General features: G+C 40.9%; 1 protein-coding gene across 1 annotated transcript in view; it reads left to right on the top strand.

Annotated features, from left to right (window-relative positions):
* lmbr1 (limb development membrane protein 1) overlaps positions 1-16,453 on the top strand; it is a 35,397-nt gene that overhangs the window by 15,544 nt on the left and 3,400 nt on the right. The window contains exons 7-16 of the mRNA XM_051410533.1: positions 159-227; positions 368-432; positions 735-807; positions 4,811-4,900; positions 5,973-6,049; positions 6,557-6,634; positions 11,516-11,589; positions 11,855-11,945; positions 12,593-12,659; positions 16,266-16,427. Of these exons, the coding sequence (XP_051266493.1) occupies positions 159-227; positions 368-432; positions 735-807; positions 4,811-4,900; positions 5,973-6,049; positions 6,557-6,634; positions 11,516-11,589; positions 11,855-11,945; positions 12,593-12,659; positions 16,266-16,427 (846 nt within the window). The remainder of the gene's footprint in view (positions 1-158; positions 228-367; positions 433-734; positions 808-4,810; positions 4,901-5,972; positions 6,050-6,556; positions 6,635-11,515; positions 11,590-11,854; positions 11,946-12,592; positions 12,660-16,265; positions 16,428-16,453) is intronic.

The following is a 16,453-nucleotide window of genomic DNA, read 5'->3' as shown; positions in this document are numbered from 1 at the left end:
TCTCATTTGTTTAGACCCTTCTCAAATCAAAATATAAAATACAAAGTGGGGTTTTACTAGGAGTTGCCTCCTGGAACTGTTTATTGTATATTTTCCAAAATGTTGAACAATTCCTTTTAAGTCTATGTTGTATAAAATTTGTGCATTTATTTCTGTAGATCTTTGGGAATTTTACCTACCATACCTCTACTCCTGCATATCTCTGATGGGAGGACTGCTTTTATTAAGTAAGCCATTTTAATTCCTTTCATACACACTGAAAAAACAAAATAACTTGGCTGATGTTGTGTTTAAGTACCATCAATTTAAATTATTTCTTCTTATGATTAACAATCAAGCTGATCATGCCGTTTTCTGTCTCATGAAGTGTGCACTCCCGTGGGATTGTCCAGGATGTTCACCGTCATGGGCCAGTTACTAGTAAAACCAACAGTAAGTAAACAATATTCATGGGCGTTAATTGGTGAAATGTAGTAAATGGTTTGGTCAGTGGAAATGTAAAACTAGAAGTTTTCTCTGAAAGACAGAGTTGAACTTGAACAGTTCCTCTCAGACTTGAAGCCACTTTGCTCCTCCGTTCTAAAAGATGTGTGTCTCGCTCGACCATTGACATGCACGACAGAGGACTACAAATACATCACCAACTCATCCTCCCATCTGCCATCTCTCCAGTCCCACTTTGGGCCTAATTATAACCCATTTCATCTCTTCCTGCTCTACTCCCTCCCCTTCAGATCCTGGAGGACCTGGATGAGCAGATTTACTGCATCCATTTGCAGGAGGAAGCCCTTCAGAGGAGATTAAACGGTATGTCTGTGGGAGACGTGTTGGCACATTATAGGGGAGGGGAGGGGTTGACTGCCCTATTGGGTGTGATGGAGCGCGCCACACTGGAATCAATTAGCATTGAAAATTCAGCCAGACACACACACACACACACACACACACACACACACACACACACACACACACAGTGGCAAAAAATCCACACACCCTCTACACTAGCCTTTCCCCACCACTGTCTTACGCTCATAACTTTCTGCTAAAGGGCAAAGCAGCCACCATGGCAAGGACCATATTTTATGTTTAGGAAGTTTTTAAGGATCCATTTAAGACTCTCCACTGCCACTGTCACCGCAGAAGAAATTATTGCCTCATTTAATGTCAGGCCTAGAATGGTAGCCTCGGTAATAGGATGGAAATGAAATATTTTACAACAACTTGTGTCTTGGTCCTGTGGACATTAAAGTGACTTTTCAGAGACTTCTGAAAGGAGACCAGAAGCCTTGTGCTGTTCTCTGGACTCGCACAAAGGGAAAGTTTAAAGAGTTTAAGGATGGTGACGGTGTTATTTGTTTTTAGCCTGCATTTCCTTTTCACGTTCCAGCCTTCTGTGTTCCCAAATTCCTTGTTTGACGTTGAATAACCTCAAAAAGCAGGAAGTATTTGGGCCAAGTTCCAAAACTTCTGAACTTGGACTTTTAATTTTAACTCAAGCACGCAACCAAGTGTACAGATGCGAGTAAATGAAGAGGATAGGCGTCCTTTCAAACCAGGGAGGTAAAGTAGATCGCGCACTGATAACACATGTTTTTGAATGCTATGCCGGCCACCGCCATACACTGCCACCAATGCGTATGGTTCCTTAGGGCTCGTTCCAAACTGCCCTGCTTTGAAGTAACTGAATAATTGTAATCTGTTCCTTATCATCTCCAACACTGTTTGATCTTTACAAGTCTCTGTGAGGCAAAAGAAAACTGTGGTCAACATCTTAATGTGTGCACAGAGGCCAAGCTGCAATCCACGTTCGCCTGTTAAAAAGGTGGGAATTAGCGGCAAAGGATGTTGACGTGAATGTTTTTATGCACATACTGTATGTACATGCACACACTCAGGCTGGAATGGCGTTCCTTTGATCTGCCGAGAGCGCTGAGCAGACGGCAGTTCAGCAACAGTTCACAGGACACACTCCAGAGGCGAGCAATGTTGTCTTCTTGCTTCACCTGTGCTCTGCATCCAGCTCCTCTAACAGATTATCCTCTTACTCAGGTTGTGTTTGTAGATGTGGATTGTTGAGCCACATGAGTTGATGCATCAATGTTTATTTATACATCTGGCCCTTTTGTTGTCCTCGCTCTACATGTAATTGCCCATTTGTAACGACATTGTTGATATTTACAATCTTGCAGATCAGACAGGTCTGGTTTTAAATGATTAGACAAGTGTGTATGTGTTCCTTGTCCAAGGGCAAGATGAACACGATGATGGATCTGTGAAATAAGAGATAAGCTTCTAACACTTAACTTACGAGAAACAATTTCTACAATTTCTTTAAACAATATTGCACCCATTTTTTACTGCTTAGGCTTAAGTGAACAAAAGTTCGCTATAACTATAACCCAGACATAAAAAGTTATGTTTTAAGCCCAAAATTGCAATAAAGGGCTTCCACATAATTCCAGCAAATTGTATCTAATTAAACAATCATTGTTTTTCTGATTTCAACTGGTTATTAGCTTAGAAGATACTGTAAACATACAATCTAGTAACCGGAGCACACAAATATACTGCAGTACAGGCAATGTGGCATCCACTCTTGTCCACACTGCCCTCTCAAGACCCTGATTTGCTGATAGTAGAGCAACAGAGCGCCTGTCCAGATGCTATGCGGCACAATGACCTTGCCGGTGCCTCTGTTGTCTCAGCATGGTGTTTAGCATATGTGTGGATGACGTAATTTTTCGACTGTGGTGAAGGTTGGAGAGGATACGTTGAATTACTCTGGGCCTTCCTGGCTGCCAGAAGCCTCACTCAGCATCTCTGCCTCGCTGTAACTCAGTCTTTTACTTGATGCTGCCAGCAGAAGGAGAAGGATATATTTAACTTCAGTTTGGAGTGATGTCATTGAAGATACTGCGGTTGAAATTCTCACCATTTTCCTCTACAGCCCTAAACAAGTGATGATATTGTTCTGCTTTGTAGTTAGACCTGCTAGTCTTCACGGCTGTTAAAGCTATATTATGTAACATTTCTGCATTAAAATGTATAAAAACGCTAGACCTATGTCATATATTTTGTGGAGTAGTGTACTTGCATTATCTCAAATTTTTCCAACAAACAACGGGACAAATCTGTAATTTTATTCCAGTATGGTAAGTTTCCTTGCTTTCCTCTAGTTGCTATAAGTTCGAGCTAAACGTGGGATATGTCAGATACGTCGGAGAGTTGGAAAAGGAAGTTGAACGTGACTAAATGTAACGTGAATAAAACTTTAGTACATTACCTAGTCTGTGAACATGATCTCACGTCAGACAGATTTCCATTAGCGATGGTGTTTGTTTAATAATGAAGAAAACAATTCCCATGATCTCACATGACTTCACGTCATCTTTTTGTCTTTTGTCTTTTGTTTTTGATTTGAGCGACCTCCTAGCGGCAGAAATTACATACTGTATGTTTAAGGACCTACTGTTGATTTGATCAATGGTTTATCTGTCCTGGGTGATGGATAGGGCCATGTTTGGATATGTTGTGCACAAAGGTGATAGATTAGATCACTTGCGGCTGAGCAGACTAGGCTACCCTGAGGCAGATTATTCAGTTCATCTCTGGAGAAAAATAGCTGTTGAACTGTCCGTGACATTTCCTGTTGTGTTGTGAATGCATTTGCTCGGAGGGTTCAAACTTTCCCCTGCTTAGATCCTGGGACAGGTATCTGCGAGGGCACAGACAAGACGGTTAACTCTCTCTCTCCACTTCTATCTCACCTCTCTTGCCTACTTAAACCCATCCAGACAGGGCGTGTCGTAATAACAGAGGGAAGAAAAAGGTTTGATCAAAGTGATTGGTCTTTCACTCCTGTAACAAAGATGAAAGATGGTATTTTTATTGCACGCTAGTAACAGTGTAACACTGAACTAATTGGTCTTGATCTGCCAATCACCCCAGGGGATGCAAATGGATACTCTTCCACTTTGGCTCCGAGGGGCCTTTACGCTAGTGCGTCAAGCTGGAAGCAAAACAGAGTAAAATAGATAAATTAGCCTTAAATGAGCTGGCCTTGTGGTTTTCCTGGAGAATCCCTTGCTGTCTTCTCCAGCCCACTCAACCAGTTGTGGCATGTGCTAGACAGCTCCTGACACAAGAGATTATTTTTACTTGTTTGAGATCACATTGTTATGTTCTGAAAAGGATTACTTGTTTTGATGGGACTTCTTAATAAAGATAAGTCAAATACCATACGCTGAGGTAAGATGAATACAGTGAGAACTTAACATCCTCTTCATTAGGACTTTTTCTGATGTGATGAATTTGGCGTGTGTGAAAATACAGTTGTTTTCCAACTGAACCAAGAGTGTCTTAAGGTGTCTGACAGATACTGTATACATATCATGTAATAAAGTGATGTTATTTGTTTAAACAATATTAGAGCTGAGACAGTAGATTGACAAAACTATCTGCTATTTTAATAGTCAGTTAATTGTTTTGGTTGTTTAATCAAGCAAAGAAGCTGAACATTTTCTGGTTCAAGCTTCTCGAATATGACAAATTGTCTGTTTTCTTTCTGTAACTTTGGAATTTGGACCGTTGAACAGCAAAAGAGTAGGACTATAAGAACTTGTGATGGGAATATTCACCATTTTCTTTTACATTATATAGACTTAATGATTAGTCCATTGAATGGAAAAAATTATCTGCACACTTTCTGATAATAATAAATAATTAACAAAAATAATCATTATTAGCAGCCTTAAACAATATCTGATCATGCAACAAATGTCATTAATTTCAATGGTTTCTGTTTCCCCAGGATCGTGCACACACACTTATACTCGAGGAAGCTTTACTCACCAGCTCAACAAAGAACTGGACAATATTAGAAATCAGAGGAATAAATTGGGTAAGTATTTGTATTGTGTGACGGGGCTGATATATTTTGTCTTAAGACCTTGAATTGCCATGGAAATATATGCCAAGAAGTTAGCTTTTTACATATTGCTGACAGGCAGCCGCTTTCTCCCCGTCTGCCTTAATTTCTTAATTTGGACTTGGACCAGAACTGCCTGATAATTTTCCATCCATTTTAGGATATTATAAATGAGGCCTGAGCCTTTTGGGGAGCGGGTGGGGGGAGGAGAGCACAAAGGCACTTAGGATATTGGACAAGATGCAAACTTTATATTGTAGCAAGCCTTTTAGTGATGTCATTAATTTAGAAGGATGGTGCATATAAAGTGCACTTGGCAAACTTCTCGGGCAGGCAGGGTGGGTGCACTTTGAGAATAAGGAGAACTAACAAGGTTGGAAATGGAGAAAGAAAGTCAATATGGCAAAGACTAGAGGGCAGTCAGATGCACATTGTAAGGGGGCTGTGGATGTCCATAACAGAAGACACAGTGCATGTGTTCTACAGGCTGTCAGCAGTGTCTACAAACATGACTGATGAGCTGTTGAAATAAGGGAGATGGAAGATTCAAACGTGAAATGTTTCATCTCGCTCAGAAGAACGAGGCACAGTAGTTGCCCACCACATGCACACACATTCTGACCAAAATATAAATCACAGAATTAATTTTGTTGCATTTCTTTTTATCCAGGATTTATTGTTGTTTCCACTAATTATGGCAATGATGAGTGTGGCTAATTAAAGAGGAAGAGTATATGTTTTTGAAGGTTATGAAATGTATATTACCTGGAGGGGGGTGGTTGCGATGAGAGGTTAGATTGTGTTTGATACACACACTCACGATATGTTTTACCAAACCAAGCTGTACAAACCCTGTAAATAAAGCCAGGGGGCTTGAGGTTTCAATAGTTGTCTTTGATGAACGTATTAATTAACCAGTGGTGGAAAGTGGTTTGTAATGGAGGAGTTTAGCTCATCTCTGTATCGTGTTATTAAAGAGTTGCTTATACATCTATTTCTTAAGACTAATAACCTCACATTTTGTCTCCCTCTCATTGCCTCTCAGAGAGAAGAAAGAAAGCATCAGGTTGGGAGAAGAACTTGTTGTATCCCATAGTGATGCTGATCCTCCTCACAGGAACGGTGAGTGCTAGGACTGACCTATCATTAAGCCCAAACTGTTTACTCATGGCGTATACAGCCTGGCTGGTGGCCACTGGGACTAACACCCTGTACCTCAAACCCCATCCTCTCACAGTTTTCCCCACAGAGTCTGGGTGTGGAAACTACTTTTGTTTAATAGCTGTTTAAGACAATGCTGAATAGCCACTTGCAACAACTGTGATTTTCAACAGATTATAGTGTGGGAATACTATTTATGCCGTCTGATATTGTTGGATAAGGCAAGAAAGGCCATGTGAGAGGCATGGCACGTGCATCAAACAACCCCCACATTGTTCAGGCTTTGAGAAGCTTAATGTTGGAACAGTTTACAATCACAAGATAGTTATTATGCATTACCATACTTACGGATCAGCAAGGCCCCCACAATTCAATTATATCATGATGCTGGATACTTTGAGGATTTGATCAATCTTTTTATGACTATACCATGTGTAAACAAATCTTTATCTTCCTCTCTGTCTGCAGACAATCTCAGTTCTTATGGTGGCATTGAATATCCTTTACCTTCTAGTGGATGAGACTGCCATGCCCAAGGGATCCACAGTAAGCCTACCGTCTAACTGAAGTACTTATTTCTACCCCCCACGCACACACACACACGCACACACGCACACACCCCAACACACACCCAGAATGTAAACTGCAGAAGAGCTTGCCTATCAGACCTGCCATGTTCCTGGCGGAGACATAAATCAAATTCCGGATATGCTCAAATGCATGTTGGAAGAAAGGGACCGACCAGATGTTAATCAGGCCCAACCTTGTGCCTCTGGTTTTGTTTTGGGAGCTCATTGAAAGTCATTTCACAGCAGTGTGCAGATTCATTGAGCTCGCTACGTGTCTCAAGTCCACATTGTGTGAATAAGCTGCTTTTCCTCCCTCCTGCAAAGGCAGACAGGGCCAGGTGAAGGGCTCTTACTGTGAGGCAGCCTAACAGAGTGTGGAATGGCTCTCAGAGATTCTCATCTCCGCCTAACATGCAATGTGTTTTAAGCTCTCCTTATCTCATCTCATCTCATCTGCAGTGACAGAGGTGCGTGTGCGCGTGTGCTTGCATGTGTGTGTGCGCGTTTGTGGTTGCATTCTTGTCTGAGAGGGGGCAACATAATGTATCCTATTTCTCCCTCGTTTCATTTCGCGTCTCGCGGGCAACTGACAGAGCTGCCCTCGACATTCCAATTATTTTATTGAGCAGAGATGTTTTCTTTGGCATGATGCATCGTAGAAAATCCCCCAAATTACACTTGTCATGCAGCTTGAAGCTGTCCTCCTTGACAGCATGGCCCCACTAAATGGTTTACGCGTTTGTTGAGCTGGATGGATGCCACACCTCTGATCTCACAGCACTACGAGGGATGGGGGGAGGTCTTGTCCTCCAAAACAATCGATACTGATATGATATCCATCCATCCACCGCGTTAACCTTACCCTCCAGCTCTCAAACTCTCTGCCCCTCTAGCACAGAAATTCCCTTGCAGTTACCCACACACTGTCTGGAAGGAGATAAGAACAGAGGAGAGAAAGTGATATAAAGAAGTGAAGAGAGTGGTGGTGGCAGACTGGTCTGAGGTCTGGAGGAGGTACTGCCGGAGCAAAGAGACTCAGACTGTGGGAAAGTCAAATGAGGCCCCGATGCGCTGATTGTTGTGGGGGAAGAGCACAATGGAAGTGCCCTGTCAATGTTTGTCTTCCCTTCCTGCTAAGCATCCCGCCGTAGTCCTTAGCATACTGAGCAGTGCCCCAATTGACTTTACAGAGCAGAGGATAGAGGTGGAGAAAGATGATGAGGAGCAAGGAGAGAGGACGCGAGAGCAGGAAGGAGAAGCAGGTGGATGGAGATGAAGAGAAACTGTAGAAGGAGGAGGAGGGGAACTGGAGCTGCCCCTGTCAAAGGACACAGTGTTTTACAGCTTGATGAACACTAAGAGGGTCCAATAAAATTGTTACTGCAGGCCCTCCTCTTTGGTAGCCACCACACTTGACACTGTATTTTGTAAAATGAACAATTAGCTGCAACTGGACTGTAATTTTCACCTCACTAAAGTTGCCCTTCTCTAAACACACACAAACTTACAGAATAGCCCCTTTAGACTTTCCCTGACATGCATACCTTGGCTATAAATGTAACATAGTGTAAAAAATATCCTTTCTGGCCATGATAAACAAAGTGAATTCCTCTAATAATCTATACCTATACCCAGCAGAACTAGAGGCAATGGTTCAATTCCAACTTGCTATTTAAAACTAATAATGGGAAACAGATTCCTGAAACAAGAAAATATTTGACAAGATGGTCTTACAGGGAGAGTGAATGTACCACTGGGACTACTGTTGTTCCACTCGGCTATGCAGTTAAAAAAAAAAGGATTAATAATGTTGACATTTTTATGGCAAGATGAAGTGGAATTAAATACATGAAACTACTGTGGCCAAAATAATAGATAGCACACCTCATCGCTTTAATTACTTAAATGATTAAAGATACAGACACAATATGGGTGGTTTCAGAGCAAACAGTCCAACTGTGCCTTTGGAATCTGTCCCATTTCTGATTTAGACATCGAGAGGGAAATTTATTAAATAATAGATTGTGTCTGTAACAATCCTACCAACTTCTATATTTACAGCAACAGCAATTACAGAATTATTTCTGACTGATCATTATTGTCCAAGGATTCAAGATAGTGATATTGATAGAAAAGCTCTGCAGTCTTTTAATCATACCTCCAAAGAAGAGAATAAAGGCACCGGTTTGTATACCATTGTTCTTCACTGACAGTCAGTAGGATGATTTTGGCGTTAGTTGCCTCTTGAAAATTGGATCTATTGTTGATTTGTCACAAAACTGGGTGTCAACCATTTCCCCCTTTGGCATAGTGGAAATAATAATAACAACAATACTATTAATAAACTTTATATAGAAAGCATTTTTCAAAACAAAGTGCTTTACTTGGTTGAACCAGGATAAAAACATTTCCGGACTGAGGCAAATAAAATCAGGCAATTAAAATAAAACAGAAATAAAGTGGAGTTAAAAACCCACAACAACAAAGATAAATACCAATAATGAAACAGATAAGACATGTTGGCAATAAACTGCACCATACACAATCATTACAAGAGGAACGGCTGTAAAACAAATAGTATTTTTTTTCTGAGCTTCACAAACATCCCAGAATGACTCTTGGAATAATCTGAATTTGATCCATTTGGCCCAATAAAATTTAGATTTATTTTTTATTGTGTTTATGTGTGCACAGAGCCAGAAAAAATGTGGTCAACTCAGCCAGAGGAAGTCTTGAATGTGCATATTAAGAGTTTATAAGACTAAAAGTTTCAGTGGAGCGCCATCTTGGAACGGGCTATCCAGTATTTGTCATACATCCATGGTGTCAAAGTAGCAGGTTATTCTTTGTAAGACGAAGCTTTCAATAAATGGTCACACATACACGATTGAGTGGATACTGGTGAGGTGTTTGAGGTTTTTTTGTGTATGTGGTATGCTCCATGTTGAATAATGACAATCTCTTGGTCAGAGTCATAGCCTCCAACCGAAAGAAAAATGTAAAGTAAGGGTTAAAGGTGTCGATCACTTGGAGACTTCAGTTTAGAACAGATGCTGTATGGAACGCTGTACCTGAAGTTAATAGCACCTCATATTTACTCTGGATAAGAATTAGGGAAAGGAGGTAGTGTGAAATAATTATAATTATGTAAAAGGTAGAAGCAAAAGTATTGCAAACTTTCCTGGTTGCCTTCGTTTTCCATGTTTTTAAAAAATGGTTCCATGACTTGGGGAACCCACCTGAGGTCAAATGTGAGACATAGCTGTGAGTGTTAGTACAACTCTGACGACCTTGTCAGTGCGCAGGTATTGCGAGGCGTTAATCTTACAAGCAACAAATGCAATGTGTCTGCTGAAAGAGCCGTGGCAGGCAGCACAGACTTAATCTACCAGTCCCCCTCCGCCGACCCCTCCCTCTCTTTGACACACACAAACACACACTCCATCACCCTTCCTGCTACTGGAATGAAAAGAAGTAAGAGTTGAAAGGAGGCGTACTGTGAAAGCTAGCTGTCCTAAGCGCGCACATACGCGCATATTGCCAGTGCACACACACACACACACACACACACACACACACACACACACACACACACACACACACACACACACACACACACACACACACACACACACAATCTTAATGCATACCCGCCCTCACTCCATTAATAAATTACATCAGATGCTGTCTGCTAATTCCCCGTGTAAGAGAGAAAGAGCACTGCACCATGGCTCTGCAGTAAGCTCCCAGGGATGACAGTTGCATAAAAAGGCATGAAACAACCTGCCAGACTTTCCTTTTTTCTTCAGGCTCTTTTACAAAATAAATTGGGATACTCAGGGTGGGTAAAAAAGAAATAAAATACAATAAAAAACATAAATAATAAACTTAAAACTAACCATACTCTAAATATATACTGTGCAATTGTAATATTCTGTATGCTGGTATGGCAATTATAGTAAATACTGTGTATAAGCACTGTACATTGTTGCCGTGCATGCATTGGTATGGAAAGGAGCAGTATTTGAATTGCATTTCTATTCAAATAAACAGTACACTGAATGTGTCAAGCTATGTACACATGATACAGAGATAGGATAGGAGTGTTGTAGGGATTGGGAACATACTGTACAATGGCTATATATTTTATATATCTGCGTATGATTATGCTGAATATGCAGCATTCCGTTTTAGGCCATTTCTAAACTTAGATCCATAAATAAGTGCGGTTTTTTTGTAACTATTTTGAAAGTGAGCCATCTATGGTCACCTCTTACTTGTGGACAGTGCTATAGTACCATACAACACAGTGATCCTTCGGAGGATCAACCCCGGTGCCAAGTCCGACAAAAGCAAATATTTATCATTTGACAACACAGATGCTTGGTATGTGCAGCGTATGTAGATGTATGTCTTTTTCCTGCTCCTGTTTCAAAAGGCCTTAGGGGGTAGAGGGGGGGGGGGGGGGGTATGCCTTGTGTGTTTGCTAAAGTATTTGTTTTGTTGTTTTTATGTTTTTGGCGTGCTTTCAGCCTGTACACTCTTCTTACCGTAAGCAATGTGCCGTTATTGTTTGAACACCTGTTCACATATTGTATGATCGACAGTGATTTGAAAAGAGCCTCTTTCATCTTGTTCCATTCATTACTTAGCCAATTTGATTCTGTCTTTCTCAAGTGGGGAAATTCTTCATGCACCGCGTACTTACTTTGCAGGATTCTGTAATTGCATGTGTGTGCAACTGCCTGCAGTGCTGTCGTTTCCCATTTTGTTTTTTTATTTGTGGTGTGTTTATATAAGATTGGTGTGTGATGACATTGAATAACCCAGTTTTCTGTCTGTATCTTCTATCTTCCAGGACAGAGGCATCGGGAACACCTCTCTGTCCACGTTTGGCGTGGCTCAGGCAGCACTGGAGATCATCCTCATGTTGTATCCTTTCAGTGACCCCCCCCTTCCCCCCTTTTGTTTGTGGCCAAAGTAGCATGCTCCACGGCCAAGAGCAACATTGTCAAACCAGCTTTGTTTACTCAGGACATAGTTCAGCCGGACATCTTCCGGAAGATATGTTGTGCTGTTTCGTCACCTTTTATCATAGCTGAAAAGGTGCAGACTTGGGATACTTAAAAAGACTCAACGAAGCTGCTTTGCTACCAGCAGAGAAGTGTTTTTGGTCCTTGATTGATTTGCTGAACAGCTACTTGATGGTGTCCTCTGTCGTTGGCTTCTACAGCCTGAGAGTCTTTGAGGTACTCACTCCCAGGAAGGATGACACAACCATGACAACGGTAAAAATGGGATGGAGGGAGAGGGTAGGGGGTGAAGTGGGGGCAAGGGTGCTGTGATTGCTCCCAAGGTGCTGATGTGTTTGGGACCCCCCGTGTTTCATCTATTTCCTCTTTTTCCCCCTTCTCTCTCCCGCCTTCCTCTCTACTCCGAACTCCTACTGTTCACTAATGTTTTCCTCAGGGTCCCTCAATGGCTTTAGTTGATCTGTCCAATATTTGTTTGTGGGTTGCGCAAACACTGGCAAAGTGCAAGCTCCTTTCTTGTACATCAGAGGGAGAGTGGGTTTTTTTTTTTTTTTTTAGGGGAGGGGGCTGGAGGATGTGTGCTCTGTTTGGCCCATAGTGGCACCTATTCACTTGGTAATGAGATTGGGAGTGGTGAGGCTTGTTAACTAGCCATGACGCTCCAGTGAAAGGGCTTGAAAGGACAACAGAGAGAACCTGGTAATGAGCAACTTCAGAGGTACTAATTGTACAATATGTGGAACCAATTTAACATCAAGTGGTGTGGCCAAGTCATGGCTGAAAATGTTGGTGCAATGTGTGTTCTTTTTCCCTCACACGTCTCAGTTTCCTCCCTTAAAATTGTACTTTATGTGCTTGAGAGATCTGAAATCTGAAGTTAGATTATCTGCTCTGATTTGCAGATCATTGGCTGTTGTGTGTCCATCTTGGTCCTGAGTTCAGCCCTGCCGGTGATGTCCAGAACTCTAGGTGAGTACAGGCGTGATTATCTGTGTGTGTGTGTGTGTGTGTGTGTGTGTGTGTGTGTGTGGGTGGGGGGGGGTGTGTGTGTGTGTGTGTGTGTGTGTGTGTGTGTGTGTGTGTGTGTGTGTGTGTGTGTGTTCGAGTGTGGGCATGATAATTTCACAATTCACACCTACGCTGTGTTTACAGATTGAATATTTAAAATAACAGTTGGAAATTTTGGGAAATGGCTTATTCTCTTTCTTGTTCAGACTTAGATGAGATGATCATCTTCTATCTATCCACTGAATAAGAATCTATAGACAGCGTCTGGTTAGCTTAGCTTAGCATAAAAAAAGAAATGGGGGGCAGCTAGCTAGAGTGTAACAAAATCCACCAATCAACACCTCTAAAGCTCACTAATAAATACATTTTATCTTATTTGTGTAATCTGAACAACACGTAAAAAAACCACAAGAAACAAGAACAAGAAACACTCCTGTAAATAATTCCCTCAATAAAACTGCAACTTGTCGTTTTTGTATGGATTAACAAACAAGATGTAGCGAGCTGATAGCACCTCTAATGCTATACCTTCTGACAGGACAAGGCTAGCTGTTTCCCCCTGTTTCTAGTCTTTATGCTAAGCTAAGCTAACCGGCTGCTAGCTGTAGCTTCATATTAAGCAAAAAGACACCAGTGGTATCAATCTTCTCGGCGAAAGACGATTAGCACATTTTCCTCAAATGTCAAACTATTAAACAGAAATGTAGGTTAAATTGAATTTCCAGAGATGACATAACAACCTCACCACAAACAACCAGAAAGAGTAAATGCCCCTCCCCCACAATAGTTTTCAGTGCCGCCACCAACAGCAGACCATTAACTTAGCAAGTTGAATTCTCCTATAGTTTCCCATAGTGACATTTGAAAGGAGTGCAGGGTGAAGGGGTAAAAATGACAGGAGTAGCACCATCACAATGGCACTAATAAACATGCAGAGTGCAAAGCACAGCTGTTCAAATAGCACTACTCTGTTGGTCTCTCACACACACTCAAATACACACACAGAGTGGGAAAATGGGACAGAGTGAGCATACAGTGACTCATTGGGAGCTTTACAAAATATCAACAGGTTCTGCTTTGTGACACTGAATAGATTAAAAGGAATAAATGCATGAGACAGAGTTAAAGCGAAAAGGCCCCCCAGCAAAAGAAAAAAGACGCAGAGAGTTGAGTGTGACGAAGTGAGATGTTAAGAAAGGGTTTTGTGTGTTGATGTGATGTTTCTTGTGCGTGTCAGTGTGAGAAACATGCATTGTACGAGAGAATGGGGAACTGTACTTGAATTGTACTTAAAGTATCTATCTATCTAAGTCTGTCTGTTTTACAGGTAATAACGGTAGTTTGGAAACTCTAAATGGAAAAGTTGTTTTAGGTTTTTATGTGAAATGGTTGAACTTTATCTCATACTTTAGGCATTTAGGAGTACCATGGACTTTGATTTATACTCATAGAACAAAATAATGATGTTTTAACAGAAACTTGTCTTGTTAGATTGAAAATAATCTGAACTTCATTTAGAAAAAAGACTAAAAATGCTTCATCACCCCACCCTTGCCTGACAAAATCCAGTCAAGTGTCCACATATCTGTATCATTTTATTAATTTATTTATTTAGTATTAAAAAGCATGATGAAACACAACTACTAATATTGTTACAAATATGTATGTAAATTATATCATTAATGTTATACTTTTTGGGGATATTTTTTGCCTTTATTACATAGAATACAGTAGAGTGCTGACAGGAACTGATTGGACTTGAACCAGGGATGCTGCAAATACACGGGCAGCCTCTTAATCCGCTCGGCCACCAGAAGATCCCTTGTTCTTTTGTTGCTCTCAAAAAGGAGAAACAAGCTCCTTTTGAGCAACTAGTCACGGATATATGCCTTTTATGCTGTGGTTGTTAGATCTGTTAATAGCCAGAAGCAGCCATGACAGAAACACCAGTAGAAACACCATTGCTCACATACAAAGAAATGAATGTCACTGTGCCATACAACCCTGATGAATCTGACATGTGCCTCTTGGATGCTGCTGCATACTAACGTCTCAGACTCTGCCACTGTACCCCCGACATTTCAAATGCCAAGCATCTTTTTTTGCCCGCAATTAGATTTTCTCAAATTACCAAACCAAGATCAAAACCTTTGGCATTAGAAATGGATGTAGCCAGACCACAGTGGCAAGCTGTATCGACTGAAGTCTCAATCATCTCTCTTCCTGTCTCTTCACAGGCAATTTTGTTAAAGGTCCTTGATGCTTGCGAACTGCTTACTGCGGCTGTAAATACATCTCTCCAGCCACTGAATCGATTGCCCAATCTAATTGACGACAGAGGTTGTGAAGATGTTACTGGAGAAATAGAATGTATATAGACTTGTGCTTCTCCAGTGTGGCACATCTGAATATAATTTCTGCATACAGATGACTGACACAAACCATTGTTGTGGTGCATAGACTTAACATATTGATGCAGTAATTCTGCTGGTCAATGTTGCATGTAAAATTAACATCAAAAAATAATACCATTAGTAACATTGAAGACAATTGTACACATCAGGTTAAGGTTGAAAGCTTAATTATAACCCTACATTATGTTATTATTGGATGGCACAGCTAGCCCATCCTTGTGTATGAACACCCAGATTGGAAGGCCAAAATGGATAAGCAGGAAAACAATAGGGTGTTGATGGCTTTCCAGGCAGCATGCAATCAGCCGTGTGTTGAAATTGGTCTAGCAGTGTGGAGCTGAGAGGAGCCTGCAGCAGAAATCACTTCTTTATCTCTGTCTGAAGGTCCTGGGAGAGAGATGAAGTCCACCTGCATACCACCTTTGCTGCTATACTTAGTCACTGAACCTGTCATATTCCACAGGGGACAGTCCTTACAATACTGCAAACCAAGACAGTCAAGTGATGGAAATATACATAAACTTTGCAGTGCAGTGGTAGTTGATGGAGACTGAAACAAATCCACTCCACAACAACAACAAAGATACAAAAATATTGTCATGTTTTAATGACAGCATTTTCAGACATTTATATATAAAAGCTAAAAAGTTTAAAACACTGAAAATATCAGGTGCATACATTCTTAGGTTGAAATTTTTGGCAAACTATGCAAGTCCTCAGTTCTGCAGAGGCTTACAAGATTGTGCTTGTTTTTTGTTCGAATTGAGTGGCTGACTCAAGTTGAGCTGTATACAGCTGACTGATTTGGGAGTGGCTTTCTTTTTATGTACCACCTTACGTTAACTTTTTTTATATGAATAGAAAAATGTACATGACAAACCATGGGGATAGTCTTGAATGCAAAATGTAATTGGTCATGCAGTTTAATAATTGTTTTTATCCTTTTTCACGCTGAGATTATATGAAGTATAATGCATATGAAATTGTTTTTGTATGTAAGCCCTAAAAAGAGTTGGACCATTGGACAGAGACACTATTGAAAGAGTCTTTACCGCAGATGCAGACTGTCAAACTAAAATAGTAATTGTGTTGTTTGAGTGTGTCAACTTACTTTCTAACCCTGTTATTTGATTTGTATCTCTGTCCTTCACAGGCATCACCAGGTTTGATCTCTTGGGAGACTTCGGAAGGTTTAATTGGCTGGGAAACTTTTACATTGTCCTTTCATACAACATGCTGTTTGCGGTTGTGACAACACTCTGTCTTGTGAGAAAATTCACCTCTGCAGTACGGGAAGAGCTTCTAAAGGCCTTAGGTAAATTTATATATTTATTTTTGATG

Source organism: Dicentrarchus labrax, unplaced genomic scaffold (assembly GCF_905237075.1).
Source record: "Dicentrarchus labrax unplaced genomic scaffold, dlabrax2021, whole genome shotgun sequence".
Taxonomy (NCBI): domain Eukaryota; kingdom Metazoa; phylum Chordata; class Actinopteri; family Moronidae; genus Dicentrarchus; species Dicentrarchus labrax.
Note: the sequence above shows the minus strand (reverse complement) of the source record. Positions and strands in the feature narration are given on the sequence as shown.